General features: G+C 39.5%; 1 protein-coding gene across 2 annotated transcripts in view; it reads left to right on the forward strand.

Moving 5' to 3' along the window:
- The window catches only part of LARP7 (La ribonucleoprotein 7, transcriptional regulator), a 41,438-nt gene extending 25,861 nt beyond the window's left edge, over positions 1 to 15,577 (forward strand). For both annotated transcript variants that reach the window (XM_078069106.1, XM_078069105.1), the window contains exon 13: positions 15,392 to 15,577. In XM_078069106.1, coding sequence (XP_077925232.1) covers positions 15,392 to 15,562 — 171 coding nt within the window. In that variant the 3' untranslated portion in view covers positions 15,563 to 15,577. The remainder of the gene's footprint in view (positions 1 to 15,391) is intronic.
- Positions 15,578 to 25,652: the final 10,075 nt, after the last annotated feature.

Here is a 25,652-nt window from a genome sequence, read left to right on the forward strand (position 1 = left end):
TAAAATTCCCATTTCCCTGGGGAGACAGTCTCTGATGACCAAGCTTGAATCGGGTGCATTCTTGCATCAACCAATTATAATAAGTAGATACCCTGATGTTCACACTAGGACTACAGGTTTAGGATTCATTCTTAAAAAGGACAAAGGTTGTTAGCTGACCTTTGTTACCATCTAACCTGCTAATTCTTTTATATCAGGAGAGTTAAGACAACATGTGTAAAAATACTAAAGGAGGAACTGGCCTGGTGTGTTTGGGACACAGCAAAAAATCTCAGCAGTTGAAGAAACTTGGTAAAAAGAAAATGGGACGAGATAAAGAATGGGATAGGTCGATAAGGATCTGTCTATAGAAATTTTTTGAATGTCAGGTTCAGGGATTTGCTCTGTAGCAACTGTAGATTTTAAACAAGGGAAAGATAACAGAAAGTATCAGTCTAGGGGAAAAAAAAAAAATTAAAAAAAAAAACCAGCATCAAATATGCCAGCTATTGGAAGGGAAGAAGGAGGAAACAGGTATCAGTGAATCAAGGTTAAAAATGACTAGAATACTTCAGTCATGAAGAAATGGAGTTCAGTGAAAATTAAAAAGATGCGATAAATGCAGGGCCTGGGTCACAGGAAGAGCTGGCAATCCCTGGTGACTGATCAGATAAAAATGTTGGTGGAGGGCACCTGGGTGGTGCAGTCGGTTGAGCGTCTGCCTTCGGCTCAGGTCATGATCTCAGGGTCCTGGGATCGAGCCCCGCATCGGGCTCCCTGCTCAGCCGGGAGCCTGCTTCTCCCTCTCCCACTCCCCCTGCTTGTGTTCCCTCTCTCGCTGTGTCTCTCTCTGTCAAATAAATAAATAAAATCTTTAAAAAAAAATACTTTGTTTGAGAGTGCCTGCGATCAGTGGTGGGGGGTGGGGGGGAGGGGGGTTGGGCAGAGCAGAGGGAGAAGGCAAACAGACTCTGCGCTGAGCACAGAGCCCCAGCTCCGGGGCCTCATCCTGGGACCCTGAGATCATGACCCCAGCTGAAACCAAGAGTTAGCCTGTTAACCAGCTGAGCCACCCAGGCACCCCTGTTTGCATATTTTAATAAACATGAATTTTATTCAGTTTTTAAAATATGAGTAGAAAGTTGAATCCTTCAAATACAATCCTCACATTTAATTTGAAAACCCTTGTTGACAACTCTGCAATAAGACATTGGCCCTTGAACTTAAATTACAGTGTTGAAAATGGCCTGAAAATTTTAGGAGTAAGTGGTGACCCACTTAAAATTGTTGATTTAAACTGTTAAAATTGTTGGTTTAAACTTTGAATCAGGCCATTTTCACAGTCATGATTTTCAAGCTCCCTAGAATAAAATCAGACTGATAATTAGTATGCATATCTATTACTCAGGAAATCCAAACAGTTTTAAAAGAAAGTAATGGAAAAAACGAAAAGAAAAGAATGTTTGGGAGCTTTAGCTGCTATTACTAAGGAAACCAACTCTACTTGCCCTGTCACTAGATTTAAAAAGAAAAAAAAAAAGCCAAAAAGCCAGTCAGGCACCCACAATAGCTTTAAATTTGTATATTTTTAAAATTAAAATTTATTTAAGTAATCTCTACACCCTACATGGGGCTCGAACTCACAACCTGGAGATCAACAGTCACATGCTCTACTGAATGAGCTAGCCAGGCCTTACACTGGGGTTGTGAGTTAAAGCCCCCAGGTTGGGTGTGGAGCCTACTTAAAAATTGGGGGAGCACCTGAATGTCTCAGTTGGGTATCTGACTTTTAGTCTCAGCTCGGGTTTTGATCTCAGGGTCATGGGTTTGAGCCCCGTGTTGGACCTAAAAATAAGTTTTTCTAAAAAAAAATTCTTCCCCTATTATTATATGAGTTACATAAATAACACAAATTCACTAAGGAAAAAAATAGAAAATACATGAGAACAAAAAGGAAAAAGAAGTCACCAAAATTTTATATGTGTTGGGGTACCTGGGTGGCTTAGTCGTTAAGCATCTGCCTTAGGCTCAGGTCAGGATCCCAGGGTCCTGGGATCGAGCCCGCCATCGGGCTCCCTGCTCTGTAGGAAGCCTGCTTCTCCCGCTCCCACTCCCCCTGCTTGTGTTCCCTCTCTCGCTGTGTCTCTCTCTCTCAAATAAAATCTTTAAAAAAAAAAAAAATTATCTGTGTTATTACACTGTGTCATAACTTCCCATGTTTACTGAATAGTATACTGTAAAGATTTTTCTATCAATAGATACTGTCTTGTCTGAGTCAGGTTTTGGGGTTTTTTTTATTTTTTTATTTTTATTTTTTTCTAAGATTTTTATTTTTAAGTAATGTCTACACCCAACAGGGACCTCAGACTTATAACCCCAAGATCAAGAGTTGCATGCTCTTCTGACTGAGCCAGCCCGGTGCCCCTCCAAGGCAGGTTTTTAATCTATAATATGTAGATACTAGTATTATGTACCATCTAGCACATGCTTGGCATATGGTAGTCGTTGGTCAGTTGTGAATCTTTTAATAATAGCATCATTTTTTTTTTTAAAGACTTTATTTATTTGACAGAGAGAGACACAGTGGGAGAAGGAACACAAGCAGGGGGAGTGGGAAAGGGAGAAGCCAGCTACCCGAGGATCAGGGAGCCCGATGTAGGGCTCGATCCCAGGACCCTGGGATCATGACCTGAGCCAAAGGCAGACGCTTAACCATCTGAGCCACCCAGGTGCCCCAGCATCATTATTTTTAATAGCTACTTGGTACACCATTATGTTATCTACTATAGCTTATAAGATTTATTTTATTTAACATGGGGCTTAAAGTTAAAGCCCTGAGATCAAGAATCACATGCTCTACTGACAAGCCAGCCAGGTGCCCCCTGCTATAAGTTATTAATCAATGCATTATTGCTTGACGTTTGGTTTTCTAATTTTTTATTATTATATGTGTGCACTTAGGACAAATTCCTAGAAGTGTTGAGGCACCTGGGTGGCACAGTCGATTGAGTGACCAACTATTGATTTCAGCTCAGGTCATGACCTCAGAGCCTGGGCTTGGGCCCGCATTAGGCTCCACACTCAGCCTGGAGTCTGCTTGAAATTCTCTCTCCTTCTCCCTCTGCCCCTCCCACTCGTGCTTTCAATCTCTAAAATAAATAAATAAATCTTAAAAAAAGATTTCCTAGAAGTGTTCATGACAGGCAAGAGGTGGAATACAAAGGAGGTGGTCCATGAATTCCTATGAGCCTGCTAAATATTTCTCTTTTTTTAAAAGGTTTATTTATTTATTTGAGAGAGAACAGGAGCAGGGAGAGGGGCTGAGGGAGATGGAGAGAATCTCAAGCAGACTCCCTACTGAGCGGAGAGCCCGAGGTGGGGCTCTATCTCACAACCCTAACTCAGATCATGAACTGAGCCAAGTCAGGAGTCAGAGGCTTAACCAGCTGAGTCACCCAGATGCCCCAAGAGCCTGCTAAATCTTTCTAAAAGCATTTTTTTGCCCCTCCTGTAAAGTTGATATGGTCTTTGCCATGCATGTCAAGAACCTACCTTGCTACCATGACTATGACTGACTAGACCAGAGCCAAAGGCAAATGTGTGGGCTGGACCTCAGAGAGGCCAAGAGTCTCTGGGGAGTCTCATAATCAAATCCCATCAGGCTGGTTTGCCACTGGACAGGATCATCATCTCTCTCGGGGGGTAGGTGTCTCATGAGCAAGCTGAACTCCCGTGGTGGTACTCCCAGAGGATTGCTTTCAGCACGAGGTGGCCTGAATAGCTGAGGTGTTGACATACGTGTCTTACACTCAAGTAATCTGGGCATGGCCCTCTCCTACCACTTTATAGCACCTAATGTTCCATCTTCAAAATGAAATAGAAGAAACTGGAAGAAGGAACACCTTATTAGACATTTTTAAGGCAAGTATAAATTTTTCTTTGTTCTGAATACACCTGCAGTGCTTCTGAGCACCAGCTGAACTGTTGCTCTCTCTATCCATGCCAGCATAAAGACTCATACATGCTGTTTCTTTCCAGTTGCAGGGTTAGTATTTTAGTGAGCTGAGTCAAAACACTGCATTTTGGGGCAACTGGCTGGCTTGGTTGGTGGAGCATGTGCCTCTTGATCTCAGGGTTGTGAGTTTAAGTCCCACGTTGAGCATAGAGCTTATTTTTAAAAAAATACTAAAAACAAAAAACAAAACAAAAAAACCACTGACTTTCTAAGAATAAGCTGTCTACAAACTTCTGATCACATTCCCTGTTGTTTCTACCCGGGATTCAAATCCTCAAGACTGTTCTCTGTTTCTGTGGACATATTTTGGTTTGGATGGTGCTGGTATCGGTCTCAGATTTAATATATCATATATCAAATTCTCTTAGATTACTTTTAAAGAAGAAAAGCTGACCTCAATGTCAATGAATAAATAGATTTTTCAGATTAACAATGGACCATATTCTCTATTACACATTTATCCTCTCTAACCAGAAACTACCCACTTTGATTTTCCAGGTGGCCTGAAGTTCATCTCCCTATCCATATTTGATTTTGAGTGTGTGAGAGGAGAGGCCTAATCTATAGTGTATTTTTTTATTTTTTATTTATTTTTTTAAGATTTTATTTATTTTATTTGAGAGAGAAGGAGGACACAAGCAGCGGGAGGAGCAGGTTCCCTGCTGAGCAGGAAGCCCGATGTGGGGCTCGATCCCAGGACCCTAAGATCATGACCTGAGCTGAAGACAGACACTTAACTGACTGAGCCACCCAGGCACCCCAAAGTGTATTTTTTCAAAGATTTTATTTTTAAATAATCTCTACAACCAATGTGGGGCTTGAACTCACAACCCCGAGATCAAGAGTTGCATGTTCCACCAACTGAGCCAGCCAGGCACCCCCTATAGTGTATTTAATCCTATATAACACATAGTTAATTTCTTTCTAATTATAAAACATTATAGTTAAGTGAAAAAGCAAGTTGAATAGTAGAATGATTTCACTTATATAAGACAAGTGTATACATACAGATATAAAATTTATATATGCATACAGAAAATATGGACAAATATAAACCAAAATATTAACTGGTTATATCTGCGGAGTGGAATGGGGTGTGGATTTTCACATTTTACTTTATACATCTCTGTATTAATTAATAGTAAAAGCTAATACAGTTGTTTACTGTGCCAGGCACTATACATTTATTAAGTCATACTTTCTTAAACAATCCTATGAGATAGATACATTTTACATATGAAGAAACTGAGGATCAGAGAGATTAAGAAACTTGTCCAAGGCCACACAGCTAGTAAATGGCAGAATTGAGATTTCTTTTTTTTTTTTTTAAGATTTTATTTATTTGAGAAAGAGTACATGAATGGGGGGGTGGGAGAGGGGCAGAGGGAGCCGGAGAGAAAGAGGGAGAAGCAGACTCTCCACTGAGCAGGGAGCTGGACTCAGGGCTCGATCCCAGGACCCCACAATAATGACCTGAGCCGAAGGCAAATGTTCAACCGACTGAGCCACCCAGGTGCCCCAGAATTGGGATTTCAAACCAGGTCTCCCCAGTGCCTAGATAAGTGCCTGGTGCATAGAAAACATCTAAAAGGATATGTTGCTCATCTCAATAAATGCAGAAGTATTTGACAATTCAACATCTTTCATGATAACACTCAACAAATTAGGTACAGAAGGAATATATATCAACATAATAAACACTTTATATGACAAGCCCATAGCTAACATCATACTCCGTGAAAAGCTGAAAGTTTTTCCTTTAAGATGAGGAATAAGACAAAGGTACCCACCCTTACCACTTCTATTTAACAGTACTGGGAATCCCAGCCAAAGCAATCAGGCAACAAAAAGAACTAAAATGCATCCAAATAGAAAAGGAAGAAATAAAATTATCGGGGCGCCTGGGTGGTCCAGTCAGTCAAGCATCTGTCTTCAGCTCAGGTTGTGGTCCCTGGGTCCTCGGATCAAGCCCCACATCCCCCACATCAGGCTCTCTGCTTAGTGGTGAGTCTGCTTCTTGCTCCCCCTGCTTGTTCTCTCTCTCTCTCTCTGTCAAATAAATAAAACCTTTAAAAAAAAAAAAATCATCTGTTTGCAGGTGACATGTTCCTATATATAAAAAGCACTACAGGGGCGCCTGGGTGGCTCAGTCGTTAAGCGTCTGCCTTCGGCTCAGGTCATGATCCCGGGGTCCTCGGATCGAGCCCCACATCGGGCTCTCTGCTCAGCGGGGAGCCTGCTTCTCCCTCTCCCACTCCCCCTGCTTGTGTTCCCTCTCTCGCTGTGTCTCCCTCTGTTAAATAAATAAAAATCTTTAAAAAAAAAAAAAAGCACTACAGACTCCACAAAAACTGTTAAAACTAATAAATGAATTCAGTAAAGTTGAAGGATAAGAAATTACACAAAAATCAGTTGCATTTCTGTTCACTAACAATGAACTATTTATACTTAGCATCAAAAAGAATAAAACATGGGGTTCATGGCTGGCTCAGTCAGAACATGCAACTCTTGATCTCAGGGTTGTGAGTTCAAGCCCCGCATTGGGAATATAATTTACTTTAAAAAAATGAAATAAAATATTTCAGAAGAAATTTAAGCAAGGAGCTGAAAGACTTATATACGGAAAACTAACACATTGATGAAAGAAACCAAAGAAGACACAAATAAATGGAAAGATGCCCTATGTTTATGAATTGGAAGAATTAAAATTGTTAAAATGTCAATACTAGGGGTGCCTGGGTGGCTCAGTCGTTAAGCATCTGCCTTCGGCTCGGGTCATGATCCCAGGGTCCAGGGATCAAGCCCCACATCGGGCTCCTTGCTTGGCGGGAGACTGCTTCTCCCTCTCCCACTCCCCCTGCTTGTGTTCCCTCTCTCGCTGTGTCTCTCTCTGTCAAATAAATAAAATCTTTTTTAAAAAAAATGTCAATACTACCCAAAGCAATCTATAGATTCATTGCAATGCCTATCAAAATTCCAATGGCATTTTTCACAGAAATAGAAAAAAAAAAAGCCTAAAATTTGTACGGAACCACAAAAGACCTTAAATAGCCAGAGTAATTCTAAGAAAGAACAAAGCTAGAGGCATTATGCTCCTGATTTCGAACCATATTACAAAGCTATAGTATTAAAAAAAAGTATGGTATTGGATTAAAAACAGACACATAGACCAATGGAACAGAATAGATAGCCCAGAAATAAACCCATGCACATACAGTCAACTAATCTCTGACAAGGGCACCAAGAATACACAATGGGTAAAGTATAATCTTTTCAATAAATGGTGTTGGGAAAATTGGACAGATACATACAAAAGAAGGAAATTAGACCCTTACACCGTATACTCATTGCAGAGTCTGCTGGAGATTCTCTCTCCCTCTGCCCCTCCCCACTGCTCACACATTCTCTCTCTATATAAAATAAATAAATCTTTTAAAAAATAATAATGCGGTATTGTGTACTTGAAATGTAGCATGAAAGTAAATCTTTAGTGTTCTCACCACAAAAAAGGGAAGAAAAAAAATTGATAACTATGTGAGGTGATGGATGAGTTAATTAACTTGATTGTGGTTGGGGTGCCTGGGTGGCTCAGTCAGTTAAACATCTTTCTTCAGCACGGATCATGATCTTGGGGTCCTGGGATAGAGTCCTGCATCGGGCTTCCTGCTCAGCAGGGGGTCTACTTCTCCCACTTCCTCTGCTCCTCCTTCCCTTCCCCCTCCCCACTTGTGCTCTCTGCTCTCTCTCAAGTAAATAAATAAAATCTTAAAAAAAAAAAAAACTCGATTGTGGTTATTTCACAGTGTATACATAAACATTGTGTTGTCCACCCTTAAAAAAGATGAAAGATTATAGATTTTTATTTTATTTTATTTTATTTTTTTAACATTTTTTATTTATTTATTTGACAGAGAGAGAGACAGCGAGAAAGGGAACACAAGCAGGGGCAGAGGGAGAGGGAGAAGAAGGCTTCCCGCGGAGCAGGGAGCCCCATATGGGGCTCGATCCCAGGACCCTGGGATCATGACCTGAGCCGAAGGCAGACGCTTAACAACTGAGCCACCCAGGTACCCCTAGATTTTTATTTTAATTATAAGAGAATAAACTATTTTTTACTTAAGAAATATTCATTTACATATAATATTAACTTCAAATTATTCCTATTTAGTGACATTTTCTTGCACTCAGTCCATCTTGGAGTCCTGCCAAGGAATATATGTCAAAATAGAGAATGTAAGTCTTTTCAGTTATTCTTTAAATCCACTTTTAACTAATTTAGACATCTTTGTCCATTGGTCTAATTTGTGAGGCATCTATGAAAGCATATAGAAGTCTATTAAATGTAGACCTAGGTTCTTACTGAATATTCCTCATCGTAGACAGCAATCTTGGTAGAATATTTAGGGAGTATTTCATGATGTTTATGACTCTATCCTACCACTTACTAGCTAACTGCTTCTGGTAAGTTACTTTACCTTTTTGTACCTCAGCATGTAGTGCTCCAGCATGTAGCAAGGGCTTTATACATGTTCATTACTATAAGAATCAAAATTGAGTCCCTATCCTTTTCTTTTTAAAGACATTGTATCTGTATTAAAGATACTGTTTTTATATTGCAATTACCAGTAACTTATGGATAGTAATAACTGATATTTATATAAATGATAGAACAATCTTTTAAAAAGGAATATGAGAAAAGTAAGCTTTCTATGCCCTAGTACTTGTGAAATTTATTTTTAAATTTTTTAGGCGGGTGAGGGGCAGAAGGAGAGGGAAAGAGAGAATCTTAAGCAGGCTCCACCCCCAGTACAAAGCCTGATGCAAGGCTTTCTCTCATGACCCTAAGATCATGACCTGAGCCGAAATCAGGAGTCAGACACAACTGATTGAGTCACCCAGGCGCCCCTATTTTTTAATTTTTAAAGACTTTTCAGGTCTCAAAGTAATAAATATCATTTTGACGTGCACAGTGAAGGAACGACAAGAGATGCTTATTGATTGACCTATAAGCAAACATGGGTAATCTTCCTTTTTTTGACACATTTTGCACATTTCTTGGACCTATTTTTACCATTCATTCTTCTTTTCTCATTCTTATGTTTTCAGTCTTCAGTTTATCTAGTTCTTTGTATAAGTTCCTCATTTTTGTTATTTTATTTTCTTATATTTTTCCTTATAAAACAGTTTCCTTTTTTTTTAGACTTTATTTATTTATTTGGGGGGGGAACGGGAGCATGAGCAGGAGGAGGGGCAGACGGCAAGGGGAAGCAGACTCCTCACTGAGCAGGGTCTGCTTGACATTCTGTCTCTCCCTCTCCCTTTATCCCTCTCCCCACTCGTTCTCTTTCTCTCTAATAAATAAATAAATAAATAAAACACAAAAACTCACAGTCTCAAATCTATATAGGTAATTAATTTAGAAAACTTCTTTAATTTTTGTAATATAGGAACTAAAAATCCCTTGAACATAGGATTGGCTCAACAGGTTAAACATTTTATTGATGGTTCTAAAAGTTCAGATTCTTTCTGAAGCAGGGATACGTAGGTCTGAGAAAGGAGGGCTGCACTTGTAATAATCATAGATGACAGCTCTCGTATGCAAAAAAGACACACAAGCTTCATCTGGTAAATATGAGAAACAGAAGCCCTGAGTTATTCAATCATTTACCCAAAGTCACAGGACAAATGGAGTTGTCCCAGATGCTGGAGTTAGGTGCTAAAGCCATACTAGGAGAAACACCCCTAATAGTCAAATTTATCCTGGGGGAGAAAGAATCCTCCAGGAATATGCCTCATTAGAAAAATCAATTCTTTAAGTTCAACAGAGCCAATTTTTCCATTATTAGAAGCAGTCCCTGTTCTTTCCGGTGGACACTGATGTATGTGAAGGCCATGTCATATGACAAGTAAATTTTTTTTTTTTTTAAGTAATCTCTACACCCAACGTGGGGCTCAAACTCACAACGCTGAGATCAAGTCACATGCTCTACCCACTGAGCCGGCCAGGCGCCCCAAGTGGATCTTTAAGTGCTAACACACAAGTGTAGCTCAATGTTCACACTCACAAAAGAATTTGGAAAATTAAGCCTGGGAAGAGTTTATTCCTATTTCCCAATTAAGACTTTCCCATACTAATTAAATTATTACACTGCCCTTCCTCTTCTCTTCTTCCTTTTCTTTGCTTCTCTCCTTTTTCTTTCTCCTTCCTCAGTTTGAAGGGTTTGTTATTTAAGGCAAATGCATATATGCCCTGACTCCACCAAGGTTGAAGGGCCCATGGGAATACAAGAGGTACTGAATAGTGGGAACAGAGAGGAAAATATAAGAATGATAAGCACCTGCTATCGAAGAATCTGCCTGGTGATTTTCTTTGGTTTATATCAGGTAGGAAGTATTTACCTTTTTTTTTCCTCACCATTCCAATGACTTACTCTCCCAAACCCCAGACCTCATTTCTCATTACTTAATATAATTTTTGCCAAAAAGTTAGTGCTGCTATTTAAACATTTTGAACTCAACCTATGGGTTCCACTTTTCAATACGCGGCTCTGCCTAGCTTCTCAATGGGTTTGAAAAACTTTCACTTGGAAATCATCCCTCCCGAGGCTATCAAGCCTTGGCAAAATTCCCACACCGATTTGTTATCCATCAGCTCTGCTCTTGATTTAAATTCACCACAGTATCCTGGAGTTAGGTGGACCCCAGAGTGAACAATTACGGCTCAATTATAGATTGCTTCTTATATATGTAGAATATTAAAATTTATAAAATAGAACTTCGGATTAGAACTGAACAGCGGAGCATCACATTTTCCCTTTTATTTAATATGCTTCGCATATCTAAACTATTAAGAATTTTAAGAGCTGGGCGCCTGGGTGGCTCAGTCGTTAAGCGTCTGCCTTCGGCTCAGGTCATGATCCCAGGGTCCTGGGATCGAATCCCGCATCGGGCTCCCCGCTCAGCGGGAAGCCTGCTTCTCCCTCTTCCACAACCCCCTGCTTGTGTTCCCTCTCTCACTGTGTCTCTCTCTGTCAAATAAATAAAATCTTAAAAAAAAAAAAAAAAAGAATTTTAAGAGCTATTTTCAGCCCTGTTACTACTTCAGTTAAAGGCCATGCAACGTGAGTCAGAGATGCAACTGTGTTAAATGAAGCTGACAGCGTATGCAAAGGGTCAAGGGCTGCCCTGGTTTGACTAAGGTTCAACACTGCAGCCTTTACAGCTCAGGGCAGGTGGAGCGGCTTCAGAAATGTATTTCAGAAATACAGTGTTGAGATTGGCTCAGGAAAACTTGAGCTACTTTTGCATGATAGAGTTCAGGGTATCAGTCAAAGGCTATTCTTTCTAGCACAAATTTACAATAGAACTATTTTACGCGGTGATGCTGGAGGAAGTAGGACAGGGAGCTGTGAAAGCACATTAAGTATACAAACAACAGGAGAAAGGCATAATAGTGCAAATTATTAGTATATATCTCATTCACAATAATTCTTGCTTTAAATGGCTTATATTGCCAACAATATAACTCATGGATTTTACTTCTATGTCAATCCTCATTTTGGATGTCAACTTTTTTAAAAATTGTTTTTATCACATCACTGCCTCATTTGTGAATCTATCAAGATTCCCTGTTTACTGGTTACCGTATCTCTCTTAGCTTAGCATTCTGGGCTCACTGTCAACTCCCCAACCTCATCTTTTGTTATTCCCTAACATGACCTTCTTCTTGAGCCAAGTTAATTGGCAGATAGCACCCAGCACATGACTTGCTAGTTCCTCTCTGTGGGCCCCTGGAAAGGCTATTCTTTAAACCTGGAATGGCTTTCCCACTCTCTGCCAATCTGTATCCATCACTTCCTCTCAGCACTGATCCAAGATTTAATTTTCTCCAGGAAGCCTTCCCATTCTGATCACTTCTTTACTGCATATTCCCCATTCACTTAAGCTCTGAGGTGCTTCTTACTGTGGTCCTTGTTAATTGCCTTAAATTACTTCATGTGATTGTTGTCTCTACAGAACTGGGACTGAGTCTGTGTCTCTTTGTTCTTTGAGCTGAATTCAGCCCTGGGTAGCACTAACTGCTGTCTTCTGTAGGAGATTCAAATGCTATTGTCACTACTTGTCATAAATGTCAGAGTTAATTGTTTAATATTTGTAAGCCACTTTGAAAAGGAAACACAAAGAAAGATTGTAAAGCATAAAAATAGCAAGCAGGGGCGCCTGGGTGGCTCAGTCGTTAAGCGTCTGCCTTCGGCTCAGGTCATGGTCCCAGGGTCCTGGGATCAAGCCCCGCATCGGGCTCCCTGCTTTGGCTGGAAGCCTGCTTCTCCCTCTCCCACTCCCCCTGCTTGTGCTCTCTTTCTCTCTGATAAATAAATAACATCTTTAAAAAAAATAGCCTCAAATAATTTAATAAAGCTAAAGCATAAATATACAAAAAATAAAAATAAAGATTGTATCACAAAGTAGTATGTATATACTGACTTTGACTCAGTGAAATATTATGTACATTTATTTCATACAATGTAAATGGTGTTAGAGATTCATTTTTGTTTTGTAAGTTTGAGTATAATAAAAACCAAAAGGTAAGAGATAGTGATGGAAGTTGAGTAGTTCTGCTTCTTCAATTTATGTGACTATGCTCCCCCTTCCCTCCTTTCCTGTCCCCCACAAGACCACAAGAATTGATGAAGAACCTGTTCTGTGCAGGGCACTGGCAGTTATGATCTGTGTATCAGCAGATTCCTGACGCTCATTAAATGTTGGAGAATGACTGCACTAGGGCACGAGATCCTGTAGTTCTCAAACTGTAGGGTGGCACCAGCATCACTTGGAGGGCCTTGTTAAACTCTCCACTTGCAGAGTTTCCGATCCAGTAGGGCGTCTGGGGTAGGTCTGAGAATTTGCATCTTAAACCAGTTCCCAGGTGATGCCGATGCTGCTTGTCCAGGAACCACACTTTGAGGACCACTGTTTTCTTTTTTTTTTTAAGATTATTTATTTATTTGTTTGACAGAGAGAGACACAGCAAGAGAGGGAACACAAGCAAGGGGAGTGGGAGAGGGAGAAGCAGGCTTCCCGTTGAGCAGGGAGCCCGATGCGGGGCTCGATCCCAGGACCCTGAGATCATGACCTGAGCCGAAGGCAGACACTTAACGACTGAGCCACCCAGGCGCCCCATTTGGCTTCTTCTACTTCCTTAAGCCCACATCGTATTCCCTTGTGAGCTAACCTATTGTCTGCTTCCATCCGTCCTACCCCTCTCTGTTTATATTTAATTTTCCTTCCCCAAAGCGTCTATGAAAAAAAGACCACCATCCTCTAAAATAGAATTTCCCTCCATCACTGCTTCCTGTCCAACTTACCTATGCCAAGAAAGAGAGAGCTATAACTGAAAGTTTCCAGAGCGTGTTTTTGATGACTCTGCTTTAGTTGGCATCCAAAGCTGATGTTTAATCCCAGAGTTGTGAGACTGTGTGCGGGCCTGAAGACGTGTTGGGTTTCACCACACCTCTGGCCCCAAAGTGCCTATCACTGAACTGTCGCCTCTTCTGATTATATGCTTCTCTTTGGAATGGCTTGAAAAGGTAGGAGGGGACTTAAGACCTTCCTTACGTTGTTCTGCTCTGAAAGGTTATGGAAAATTGATTTCTCGAAGACACAGAAACTGTAGCAGAGGGCATGGTACTGGGTTGAGGCTGTGCGCGCTCTCAGAAGTGAGAATGCTGTCACCACATGACAAATGTTCTCACAGCAGCTGGGAAGGCACGCAGAGCTTCCAATGTGATACAGTGTATTTTTGCCTGGAGTCACGTAGTCCCTGCTTTTAAATATTCAGGTTACACTTTGAAAGGATGAGCCAAATATCAGATCATTGAAAATTTCTGATTATTATATGCAAAATAGAGAATTGTTAACTTCAGTTTCTTAAACTTTCTAATCTCAAAGTTGAAACCAGGAACAACGTAACGTGTGCCTTCTTGACAGGCTCTTATTTTGGCAGTCTTTAGTTTTTACAGTACAATGTGGCTATATTTAGTCAGTCATTCCCTTCTAGGCTCTTGAAGTAATTTTTTTTTTTTTTGGTTTAAGTACCCTTAGAGGAAAAAGAGAGATCTGTTAACATAAATGAGAAATGGCCACAAAAGGTTTTTAATACAGCAGTGGAATTTCTGAAACAAGGGTGGGTTTTCCTCAATCGGCAGGATTAATGCCGTCTTGTTTCTGGCCCACTGAAGAGGGTTAGCATTCTGCAAAATGATCACGTAGACAGGTTTATCTTCGGATTCCAAGACTGCCCCATTCTCAGGCCTCCTGGCTGGCTCAGTCAGTGGAGCAGGCAACTCTTGATCTCGGGGTTGTGGGTTTGAGCCCCACATTGGGTGTAGAGATTACTTAAAAATGAAATCTTAAAAAAAAGAAGGGCTGCCCTTTCTTTCCATGTCCTTCACCTCTTTGGGTGGTGTCCATCTGATTCTTATGCCTCCTTTCATGATTGTACTTTTATTAAAATATTTGCTTAGATTTTCCATTACAAATGACAATATATATGATTCATTTATTCATTCAGCAAATATTTGTTGTACAGCTATTATGGGCTAAAGCATCAACAATAAAATAATATATCTGCCCTTGTTGAGCTTATATTCTAGTGAAGGGAAATAGCAAGAAATAGATAGATGATAGATAGATAGATGGATAGATAGATTTATATATAAATGTACGTGCACACATTACAAGCACACGCTATGTTGGATTATGATACACACTATGGAGAATAAAGCCAGGAAAGGAGATAAGGAGTTCAGGTGGGTGGTGTGTATGCAGATATTGCAGTTTTAAATAGGGAATTCAGGGTTGGTCTCACTGAGAAGATGACATTTGAGCAGAGACCTAAAAGGTGTGAGATAGGGAGAAATCCAGCTTTCGAGCTCAGGAAAAACAAATGCAAAGACCCTAAGGTGGGAGTGTACCTCAGATATGAAGGTATGACAAGAAGGCCAGCTTGGGTGGTGCAGAATGAATAAGAGGGCGAGTGGCAGGTCAGATGATATAGAACCTGGGGGATCACTGCAAAAAACATTTATTTTTATTCTAAGGGAGATGAGAAGCCACTGGAGGGTTTTGAGCAGAATAGTGTGGTCTAAAACATCTTAAAGTAGTGTCCCTTCCAGGACTACAAAATTGTAGAGATAAAGTAATGACAATATGTAGTATGTGTATTACAATGACATTAGAAATAGCCAACATATATTGAACAATTAATATGCATAGGCACTATGATAAGCATTTAACAAGGAGATTCTGAAAGAGAATTTCAGAAACAGAAAGATATTTTCAGGCAGGGGGTGTCTTCTTTATGAAAACACCTCATTTTCTCTCTTTCTCTGTCTACAGACAAGACCAGCCATCCAGTGCCCTGAATTTTGCTGGTGGTGTGAGAACGAAACTACTCTTTCAGTGAGAAGAGGTAAAATAGGAAATAAAGAGAAAAGTTTCAGATTACATTGTTCCAGAAATATTATTCTTACTGTAAACCGATCATTAAGGGAAACCCATCATTGCTAACTCATCATAAAAAAAAAAAAAAATGCCGACCAACTCTTAGCTCTTCATATTCATTCAATGCTGTATGCATGGCTCTCTCCTTTTGAATCCTTAATTCTTTCTAGGACCTGGCAGAGCAATTATTTCTCTTCTCTTTTCTTTCTAAATTGTCTGCTTGAATCAGATTTATATTGAGAGTCTCTGAAGCTGATGGCTAATGAAAAGTCCTATGTAACTTTGCTGTCGATTCAGTAGAGCAGGCCCTATGGCAACATGCTGGAAAATTCCTGGGTGTCCTACTGGCCACTCTTTCAAATTCTCAATCCCTTTCTTTTCTTTGACATGCACCCAAGTAGACTCCTTAACATTGAAAAAAATAAATGGTAGTGTTGGGCACCATTTTGCAGCATTGAAAGACCAAGGAGTTTTCTCTCTCCCTTGCAAAAATTCTCACATGCCTATGCTGGCAAAGAATTGAACTCATGTTTACTTGTGCTCATCTATTTTCTTCAGTTGCAGCAAATACACGAGACACCATTCTGGCTGTGATAAGAAATAAAGGTTTAAGTAACTCTTTGCCTGGCCATATATTCATCTTTTTGAATATATTATTGCATTTAAGACTTAAATTTTTAGTTAGATATTATTAGCTCCATTTTGTCTAAGGAAATTGAAGCTTGGAGAATTAAAATCATTGGTGAAGTTCTTGCATCTAATAAGTGGCAAAGTCAGGAGAAAGATTTCATGTTTATCTGACATTAAAGTTCATGGTTTTTTTTTAAAGTTCATGTTTTATCAGCACAAATGGGGCTGATAAAATAGAATATCTATTTTATAAAATAGAATAGATAAATATCAAGCATATAGGTCATATATATATTCATTATTCTGTGGAACATTAAACATAATTAAACTATTTAAATTGTGTATTCCTGTGGCAGGAGATTTCTTCTATCTTTTATTGAGGCACCAATGTTACCAAACGAGGAAGTCCCCTAAGGCAATGCCAATCACTAGAACCCCTAAAAAATCACTTAGTACCAGCTGGAATGTCATGGGCATGTGCATTGTATGGTTAGCACAGGAGAGCAGGAGTTTAGGCCTATCATGTCTTAATGCGTGTCTCCTCAAGGGCAGGATGGAGGAGGGAAGTCAAGGGCAGGCACTTGGTGTTCGGCAGGAGGCCAGGTGCAAGATGAGAAGCAACAGCAGCTGAGGATCCAGGGCCTCTGAACCTGTTCTTCTTCTTTGACCTTGACTTATTTTTTCCATTTTCTTTTACATCCAGCATCAACCTTTCCTTACTTTGTGTTTTCTGTTCCCTGAACTGAATAGATAAGGCTTCTGAAATCCCTTTGAGAAAAACATCACAAGAATATGAAACTTCAGTCCAAGGATGCAGCTTTTATTTTTTTTTCCAAGATGAAAAATTGGGTTTTTCTTCATTGTTAATGACAACACAGATAAGTGCAGATGAAGTGCAAGTGGCGTATACATACACATTAAAAAAAAAGATGTAGAATGGTATATTCCAGGAGTTAACGTTGTTGCTTGGATTACAGTGTTTATATCTCCTTTTCCTTTTTTTAATATAATATTCTTTTTTTTATGCGATTAGGTATTGCCTTTTTTTTTAAATTTAGTTTTATTTATTTATTTGACAGAGAGAGACAGCGAGAGAGGGAACACAAGCAGGGGGAGTGGGAGAGGGAGAAGCAGGCTTCCCGAGGAGCAGGGAGCCCCACGTGGTGCTGGATCCCAGGACCCTGGGATCATGACCTGAGCCTAAAACAGACGCTTAATGACTGAGCCACCCAGGCGCCCCTAGGTATTGCCTTTTTAATAAAGGAGATGAAGATTACAGTTCATATGCATATATGATGACTTACCAACATATTAAAAGTGGAAAACTAACAAATAAATTGGAAAACCTATGTAATGACAAATGCAGCACCAAGATAGAATTAAGGAAACTCAAAATAATGGGTGAATAGTTAAGGAAAATCTAGCATGGAGACTTCTGCAAACATACCACCACTCTTTGGGAAAGTCTCTTCAGTGAATATGGGGTGCTAAGGGAGGAAAAAACAATCACTTAACTTGATAGATTAACCTAATTAAACCCTGATGGATGGGTTAACAATAGTCAAATATAAATCATATTGATATCCAAGTAATTTCCACAGAACATTATTTTCTTTTTTCTTTTTTCTTTTTTAAAGATCTTATTTATTTATTTGACAGAGACACAGCGAGAGAGGGAACAGAAGCAGGGGGAGTGGGAGAGGGAGAAGCAGGCTTCCCGCAGAGCAGGGAGCCCGATGCGGGGCTCGATCCCAGGACCCTGGGATTCTGACCTGAGCTGAAGGCAGATGCTTAACGACTGAGCCACCCAGGCGCCGCTATTTTCGGTTTTTTTAAAGATATATTTTTTAGAGCGCCTGGGTGGCTCAGATGGTTAAGCGTCTGCCTTCGGCTCAGGTCATGATCCCAGGATCCTGGGATCGAGTCCTACATCGGGCTCCCTGCTCCTTGGGAGCCTGCTTCTCTCTCTCTCTCTCTCTCTCTGTCTCCCATGAATAAATAAATAAAATCTTTAAAAAAATATATATTTTTAAAGATTTTATTTATCTGAGAGAGAGAGAGCGAGTATGAGCGGGGATCAGTGCTAGATCCCAGGATGCTGGGATCATGACCTGAGCTGAAGGCAGACGCTTAACTGACTGAGCCACCCAGGTGCCCCAGAACATTATTTTCATTAAAAAAAAAAAGTAATAAATAAATAAATAAATAAATAAATAAATAAAAAATTAAAAAAAAGTATTTTTGTGAAAGCTGGTTGGAAAAATGTCAAATGAATAAGTCAGGATGGGGGCACCTGGGTGGCTCAGTCGTTAAGCGTCTGCCTTCGGCTCAGGTCATGATCCCAAGGTCCTGGGATTGAGCCCTGCATCGGGCTCCCTGCTCAGTGGGAAGCCTGCTTCTCCCTCCCCCACTCCCCTTGCTTGTGTTCCTGCTCTCACTGTGTCTCTCTCCGTCAAATAAATAAATAAAATCTTAAAAAAAAAAAAAGTCAGGATGTAAAATTGTATTTATAGTAGTACAAATAAGATTTTTTTAAAAAATAAAAGTAATCTAAGCATTAAAAAAGATTAAAAAAGTAACTGGAAAGAAATCTACCAATAGTCTATCCATGGTAGTTGACTGGGGAGTGGGACAATGAGTAAGCTGTTTTTCCTACTTCTTTCTTTCTGTATTTCTAAAATTTTTAAAATAAGTGTATTACTTTCGATATGAAATATAGTGAAGTCAGTAATAAAAGTTTTTAAATAACTATCTTTTCATATATCAATCAAATAATTTGAGAAAGATTGTTCTTGTGGGAATTTTCACTGAGAATTTAAGAGCTTTGGCCTCCATAAAACTTTATGTTTGCCAAGTTCAGTTGAATTTTTGTCTTAGTCATACAAATATGGAACAGAGAGACATAATTAAAATAAATTTCAAGGGGGTGCCTGGGTGGCTTAGTCATTAAGCGTCTGCCTTCAGCTCAGGTCATGATCCCAGGGTCCTGGGATCAGCCCCACATCGGGCTCCCTGCTCCACGGCGAGCCTGCTTCTCCCTCTCCCGCTCCCCCTGCTTGTGTTCCCTCTCTCGCTGTGTCTCTCTCTGTCAAATAAATAAATAAAATCTTTAAAAAAAATAAAATAAATTTCAAGGTATTAGACAAAACATTCATTTTTATTTTTAATAATCTCCGCCCTCAACATGGGGCTAGAACTCAATGACCCTGAGACCAAGAGACGCACACTCTACTGACTGAGCCAGCCAGATGCCCCTTAGATCATAATTTTAGATTTGGATTGTTGGATGAAAAATAACGAATGTTTGCAGGCCCCTGGCAAACTCAGTCAACAGAGCGTGCAACTCTTTTTTTTTTTTTTTTTTTTTTAAAGATTTTATTTATTTATCTGAGAGAGAGAATGGGAGACAGAGAGCATGAGAGGGGAAGGGTCAGAGGGAGAAGCAGACCCCCTGCTGAGCAGGGAGCCCGATGTGGGACTCAATCCCGGGACTCCAGAATCATGACCTGAGCCGAAGGCAGTTGCTTAACCAACTGAGCCACCCAGGCGCCCCAGAGCGTGCAACTCTTGATCTTGGGGTTGTAAGTTCGAGCCCCATACAGAGATTACTTAAAAATAAAATCTTAACTAAATAAATAAATAAAATTATGATTTAATACTACAATCCAAAAAAAGGAGCACTCCTTAAATGTCATTCATTCATTCATTCATTCATTCTTCAGTGCTATTTATAATGAGGAAGAATTGGAAGAGGAAGCAAGGGGAATAGTTATTGAAATTGGAATGTAGATACTTTGTATTAGACAAGCATTATCATGCTACTTCTCCCTCTCAAAATATCTTTAGTAAATATTAGTTTTATAATAAGGAAAAAAGTGATTGAAAAATATGCTTCTAAAATCTGCTAGACAGAAAGGTTTTCTTTCCTTGCCTTTCCAGCATCCACCACATTTATTGGCATTCTGTCGGCCTGCAGACATACTGGATAAATAAATCTATAAAAGAATTAACACATGGGGTGCCTGGGTGGCTCAGTCGGTTAAGCGTCTGCCTTCGGCTCAGGTCATGATCCCAGGGTCCTGGGATGGAGCCCTGCATCAGGCTCCCTGCTCCACGGGGAACCTCCTTCTCCCTCTCCTCCCCACTTGTGCTCTCTGTCTCTCTCTCTGTCAAATAAATAAATTTTTAAAAAATCTTAAAAAAAAAAAGAACACATAAATAAATGAAATAAGACGAGGCCCTATGTAGTTAGGCCACTTTAACTGCTATCTTGTCTCCATATTTCATACCCAAATCATTCTCAGAATTTGTCAGCCTTACCTGTATAAACAACCCAAATCTAACCTTTTTTGTCACCTACACTGATACCATCCTAGTCTGAACTACCATACTTGCACAACTGGACACGTGTAATAACCTCTGAGCTGGCCTCCCTACCTTCATTCTTGCTGCCTACAGTCTAATCTTTATAGAGCAGTAAAAGCGTGACTCAGAATGTATAACTCCTGAGCTCTAAACCTCCAATGATATTCAGTGTCAATCAAAATGATCAAAAGTGGCCAGTCAGGCCCTTTGCACCTGGCCCCTCCCCACTTCCCTCTAACCTCATCTTCTACCTCTTTTCACTCCATTCTGGCTACCTTAGCTTTTTTCTCCTGCCCGAGGTCCTTTGCACCTGCTTTTCTCTCTGCCTGAAATGCTCTTTCCCAAAATAACTGCAAGGCTTGTTCCATCACTTCATTTAGGTGCCTGTGCAAATGTCAGCATATCAGAGGGGACTTCCCAGATCCTTCTATTAAAAATAGCACTATTCCCATCCATTACTCTCCCGGCATTTTCTGTGACTTTGCCCTCTTTTTCTTCTTCAGAGCCACTTTAACTACCTGAAATAATATCTATTCATTTGCAACATCTTTCTCCCCTTCCATCTCCCCGGTAAGTATGTTAAGCTCCATTAAAGCAAGAGATTTTCTTATTTTTTCCCTGCTATACACAAAAATAATTTTTTGAACATTACAACACAATTACTAACTGTCAAAAGATTAATGATAAATTCTTCCCTCTGAATTATCTCAAGGATTAGTAATAAGGGTAACTTAAGTTCATTTCTTCTTTAATTTCAGGTTTGAAAGCTGAAAAGTTCCAAAATGTCCTAGTGCTATAAGATAATGTGTTAAGTGGAGTTGTACAATGACAGCTACTAGACATCTGGTATATAAGGTACTATAATGTACCTTGTGTACCAAATTAGGAATATTTTGACTGATTGCATTTAAAAAATATTTTGAGGGGCACCTGACTGGCTCAGTCGGTAGAGCATGTGATTCTTGATCTTGGAGTCATGAATTCAAGCCCCACGTTGGGTCTAGAGCTTACTTAAAATATAGATAGATACACAGATACATAGATAGATAGATGGATGGATTAACATTATTCTATACTGAAAATTATATATAGCTTATGACAGAAGAAATATGGTAGTAGTCATTGCTTGATATTTTTCTGAGGTTGTGTCTCTATGAATATGATGAGGACCTAAAATTTGATTTCAGTCTCCTTACTGCATTCTTAATAATTACCTGGAAACACTGGTTCCACAGAGCATGCTCCATATAATTGTTTCAGACAATTTAGGTGGACTGAATATTATGATCCTTATTAATGTACATATTCCAAGATTATTCAGCACTTCACTGGCTTTGTGATCTTGGCCAATGGACTTAACCTCTCCAAACTTCAGCATTCTTGTCTGTAAAATGGGAATAATAATAGCAGGTAACTAGTAGGCTTGTTGTAGAAGTTAAATAAGATAGTATCTATTAAAAATAGAACTACCCTATGACCTAGCAATTGCACTACTAGGTATTTGCACCTAATATACATACAAGGATACAAAAATATAGCTTCGAAGGCTTCAAAGGGGTACATGCACCCCAATGTTTATAGCAGCATTATCAACAATAGCCAAACTATGGAAAGAGACCAAGTGTCCATTGACTGATGAATGGATAAAGAAGATGTGGTATATATATATACAATGGAATACTACTCAGCCATCAAAAAAAATGAAATCTTGCCATTTGGAAGGATATGGATGGAACTAGTGTACTGTGCTAAGTGAAGTCAGTCAGAGAAAGACAAACACCATATGATTTCACTCATATGTGGAATTTAAGAAACAAAACAGATGAACATATTGGAAGGGGGAAAAAGAGAGAGAGAGAGAGAAACAAACCATAAGAGACTCAGTGATAGAGAACAAATTAAGGGTTGATGGAGGGAGGTGGGTGGGGGATGGGCTAAATTGGTGATGGGCATTAAGGAGGGCACTTGTTAGGATGAGCACTGGGTGTTATATATAAGTGATGAGTCACTAAATTCTCCTGAAACCAATATTATACTATATGTTAACTAACTAGAATTTAAATAAAAATTTGAAAAGAAAAAAAAATCAGTGTCTATAAACAACTTAGCATAATGCCTAAAACACAATATGTGCTCAGCAAATACCAGCTATCGTTCTTATCACAAAGACATATATATATGAGTGAGGAAAACAATTTCTGCCAAGCAAAGGCACCCATGAATATATGAACAACCTCACTAGTCATTAAAAAAAATCAACTAAAACAATATGTAGTATTTCACCTATCAAATTGGCAAAGGTATTTAAAAATCAATGCACACTGTTTATAAATATATGGTGAAAAGGCCACTCATATACTCACCATTCATTTGAGTCCAATTTTGTAAAATCTTCCAAATTTGTATTATGTATTTTAAGCTTCAAAATGGGGGCGCCTGGGTGGCCCCGTCGGTCAAGCGTCTGCCTTTGGCTTAGGTCATGATCTCAGGGTCCTGGGATTAAGCCCAGAGTTGGGCTCCTTGCTCAGCAGGGAATCTGCTTCTCCCTCTCCCTCCGTGCTCACTCTCTCTCAAAAAAATAAATAAAATCTTTTTTTTTTTAAGATTTTATTTATTTATTTGAGGGAGAGAGACTGAGAGAGAGAGCACATGAAAGGGGGGAGGGTCGGGAGGGTCAGAGGGAGAAGCAGACTCCCTGCCGAGCAGGGAGCCCGATGCGGGACTTGATCCAGTGACTCCAGGATCATGACCTGAGCTGAAGGCAGTAGCTTAACCAACTGAGCCACCCAGGTGCCCAAATAAAATCTTTTTTAAAAAAAGCTTCAAAATGTATATGTAAAAATCTAATGTATATTTAATAATGTATATTTTTGCATATACATTTTGAAGCACTAAAAATGTATTTGAAGGCCATAATTAATGAAGGGTGAGAATATTCAACTATAAGAGTATTTATAACAGCATAGCTTGCATATGTTACAATGAAATAAAAAATAGAAACAATCTGAATAGTCAAAAAGGAATAATAATTTACTAGTGTAATAGAATTCTATGCAGTCATAAAATAAAAAGAGACAGTAAAATCACATTTATTGGCATAAAAAGATATAATATATTATTAATTTAAATTAAATAAATTAGATGTTGCATTTGTTTGTTTGTTTGTTTGTTTAGTAATCTCCACCCTCCACCCCAGCATGGGGCTAGAACTCAGGACCCGGAGATCAAGAGTCACATGCTCCACAGATTGAGCCAAGCAGGTGCCCCAGATGTTGCATTTTTATAAATCCGTAGAAAAATATTTGGAAGAATTAAACAAGATATTACTAGGTCAGAGCCAGTTGGATTGTAAATAGTTTTTATTTTTTCCCCTTGTTATCTGTATTTTTAATTTTTTCAATGATAATCTTATTTATCTGCACAATTAAGGAAGCACACAGAAAGGCATTTATTGAATGAGAGCATAGCAATTAAGAACATTGGCTCTGAGTCAGAAGGCCTGTGTTACAGTCCAGCTGTTCCAGCAACTGTGTAAACTTTGACAAATCATTTAACTTTTCTGAACCTCACTTCTCTCTTACAGGAGTCCTGAGGACTAAATAAGCCAGTGAGCCAAAGTTTAATGATACTTTGTAATAATAATGGCTAACATTTGGGGCGCCTGAGTGGCTCAGTTGGTTAAGTGTCTGCCTTCAGCTCAGGTCATGATCCCAGGGTCCTGGGATCGAGCCCCGCGTCGGACCCCCTGCACAGTGGGGAGCCTGCTTCTCCCTCTCCCACTCCCCCTGCTTGTGTTCCCTCTCTCGCTGTGTCTCTCTCTGTCAAATAAATAAATAAAATCTTTAAAAAAAAAAAAGATAATTGCTAGAAAATGCAGGTATAACTTAGGGGCGCCTGGGTGGCTCAGTTGGCTAAGTGCCTGACTCTTGATTTCAGCTCAGGTCATGATCTCAGGGTTGTGGGATCAAGGCCTGCGTCGCGCTCCGTGTCCAGCACAGTCTGCTTGGCCCTTTCCCCTGCTCCTTTCCCCACTCACTCTCTCCCCTTCTCTATCTCTAAAAGAAATAAAATCTTTACAAAAGAAAATTCAGATGTAACTTAAACATAATAAATGTTGACCTAATGGCTCAAATCCATCTTCTGTCCATGACTAAAGTAGCCCATTGTATTCAGAAATATATCAAGTTACACAGTAGGCCTATCCTTTCCAGGTTTTCACACATTGTGGGTTAAATAACTGTGTCATCTTAAAACGGTTAAAGTAAAAAAAGGATCACTTCAGTACCACGTGGGCTCTCTATCTAAGAGACCGCTATTTTATTTTTAGACTTACTTTACTTAACATGTATTTTAGAAGGAAGCAGAGGTAGAGATAGGGAGCATGTTAGTAGTGAACGTAGAAGGAAAAAGACCAAAGTATATAAATTCGCTGAATTTGTGGTACTACTATGTGCTGAAGGCATTCAGGGCTTTATGCAGACTCAGAGCACACGGGTAAAGAGTGTATGCCGGGGGTGGGGGGGGTGGGGGGGTTGGGGTGTGTGTGTGTGTGATGTCAGACCACCTGGTTCTCACTCTGCCTCTGATATTATCAGAGTGATCTTGAGCAAATTGCTTAAACCAGTGCTGTCCCATAAAAGCTTATGAGACACATATTACTCATGAGACACATAAGTAATTTAAAATTTTTATAGTAGCCAAGTTACAGAAAGTTAAAGAAACAAGTTTAATTAATTTTGTTAAATATTTTACTTACGCCAATATACACAAAATATTATTTCAACATGTAACTAATGTAAAGCAATATTAATGATAGAGTTTACATTCTTTTAATTTGAAATCTTTGAAATCCTATGTGTGTTTCATCTGTATATTTCAGTTCAGACAAACCACATTTTTCTTTCTTTTTTTAAAAAATAGGCACCACACCCAACGTAGGACTTAAACTCACAACCCTGAGATCAAGAGCTGCATGCTCTGCCGACCCAGCCGGCCAGGGACCCCAGATATGTTTCAAGTGCGCAGTTGTCCCATGTGCTACTGGCTTAGTCTATTGAACAACACAGGCTTCAACTTCTGCCTCAGGTTATTTCTCTGTAAAATGTGTGTGAAATCAGTAACTGTCTGAGGGGGTGAGTGGGGGTTGGCAAAGTAGGTAGAG

The sequence above is a fragment of the Halichoerus grypus genome, chromosome 3, assembly GCF_964656455.1.
Source record: "Halichoerus grypus chromosome 3, mHalGry1.hap1.1, whole genome shotgun sequence".
In the NCBI taxonomy this organism is placed as follows: domain Eukaryota; kingdom Metazoa; phylum Chordata; class Mammalia; order Carnivora; family Phocidae; genus Halichoerus; species Halichoerus grypus.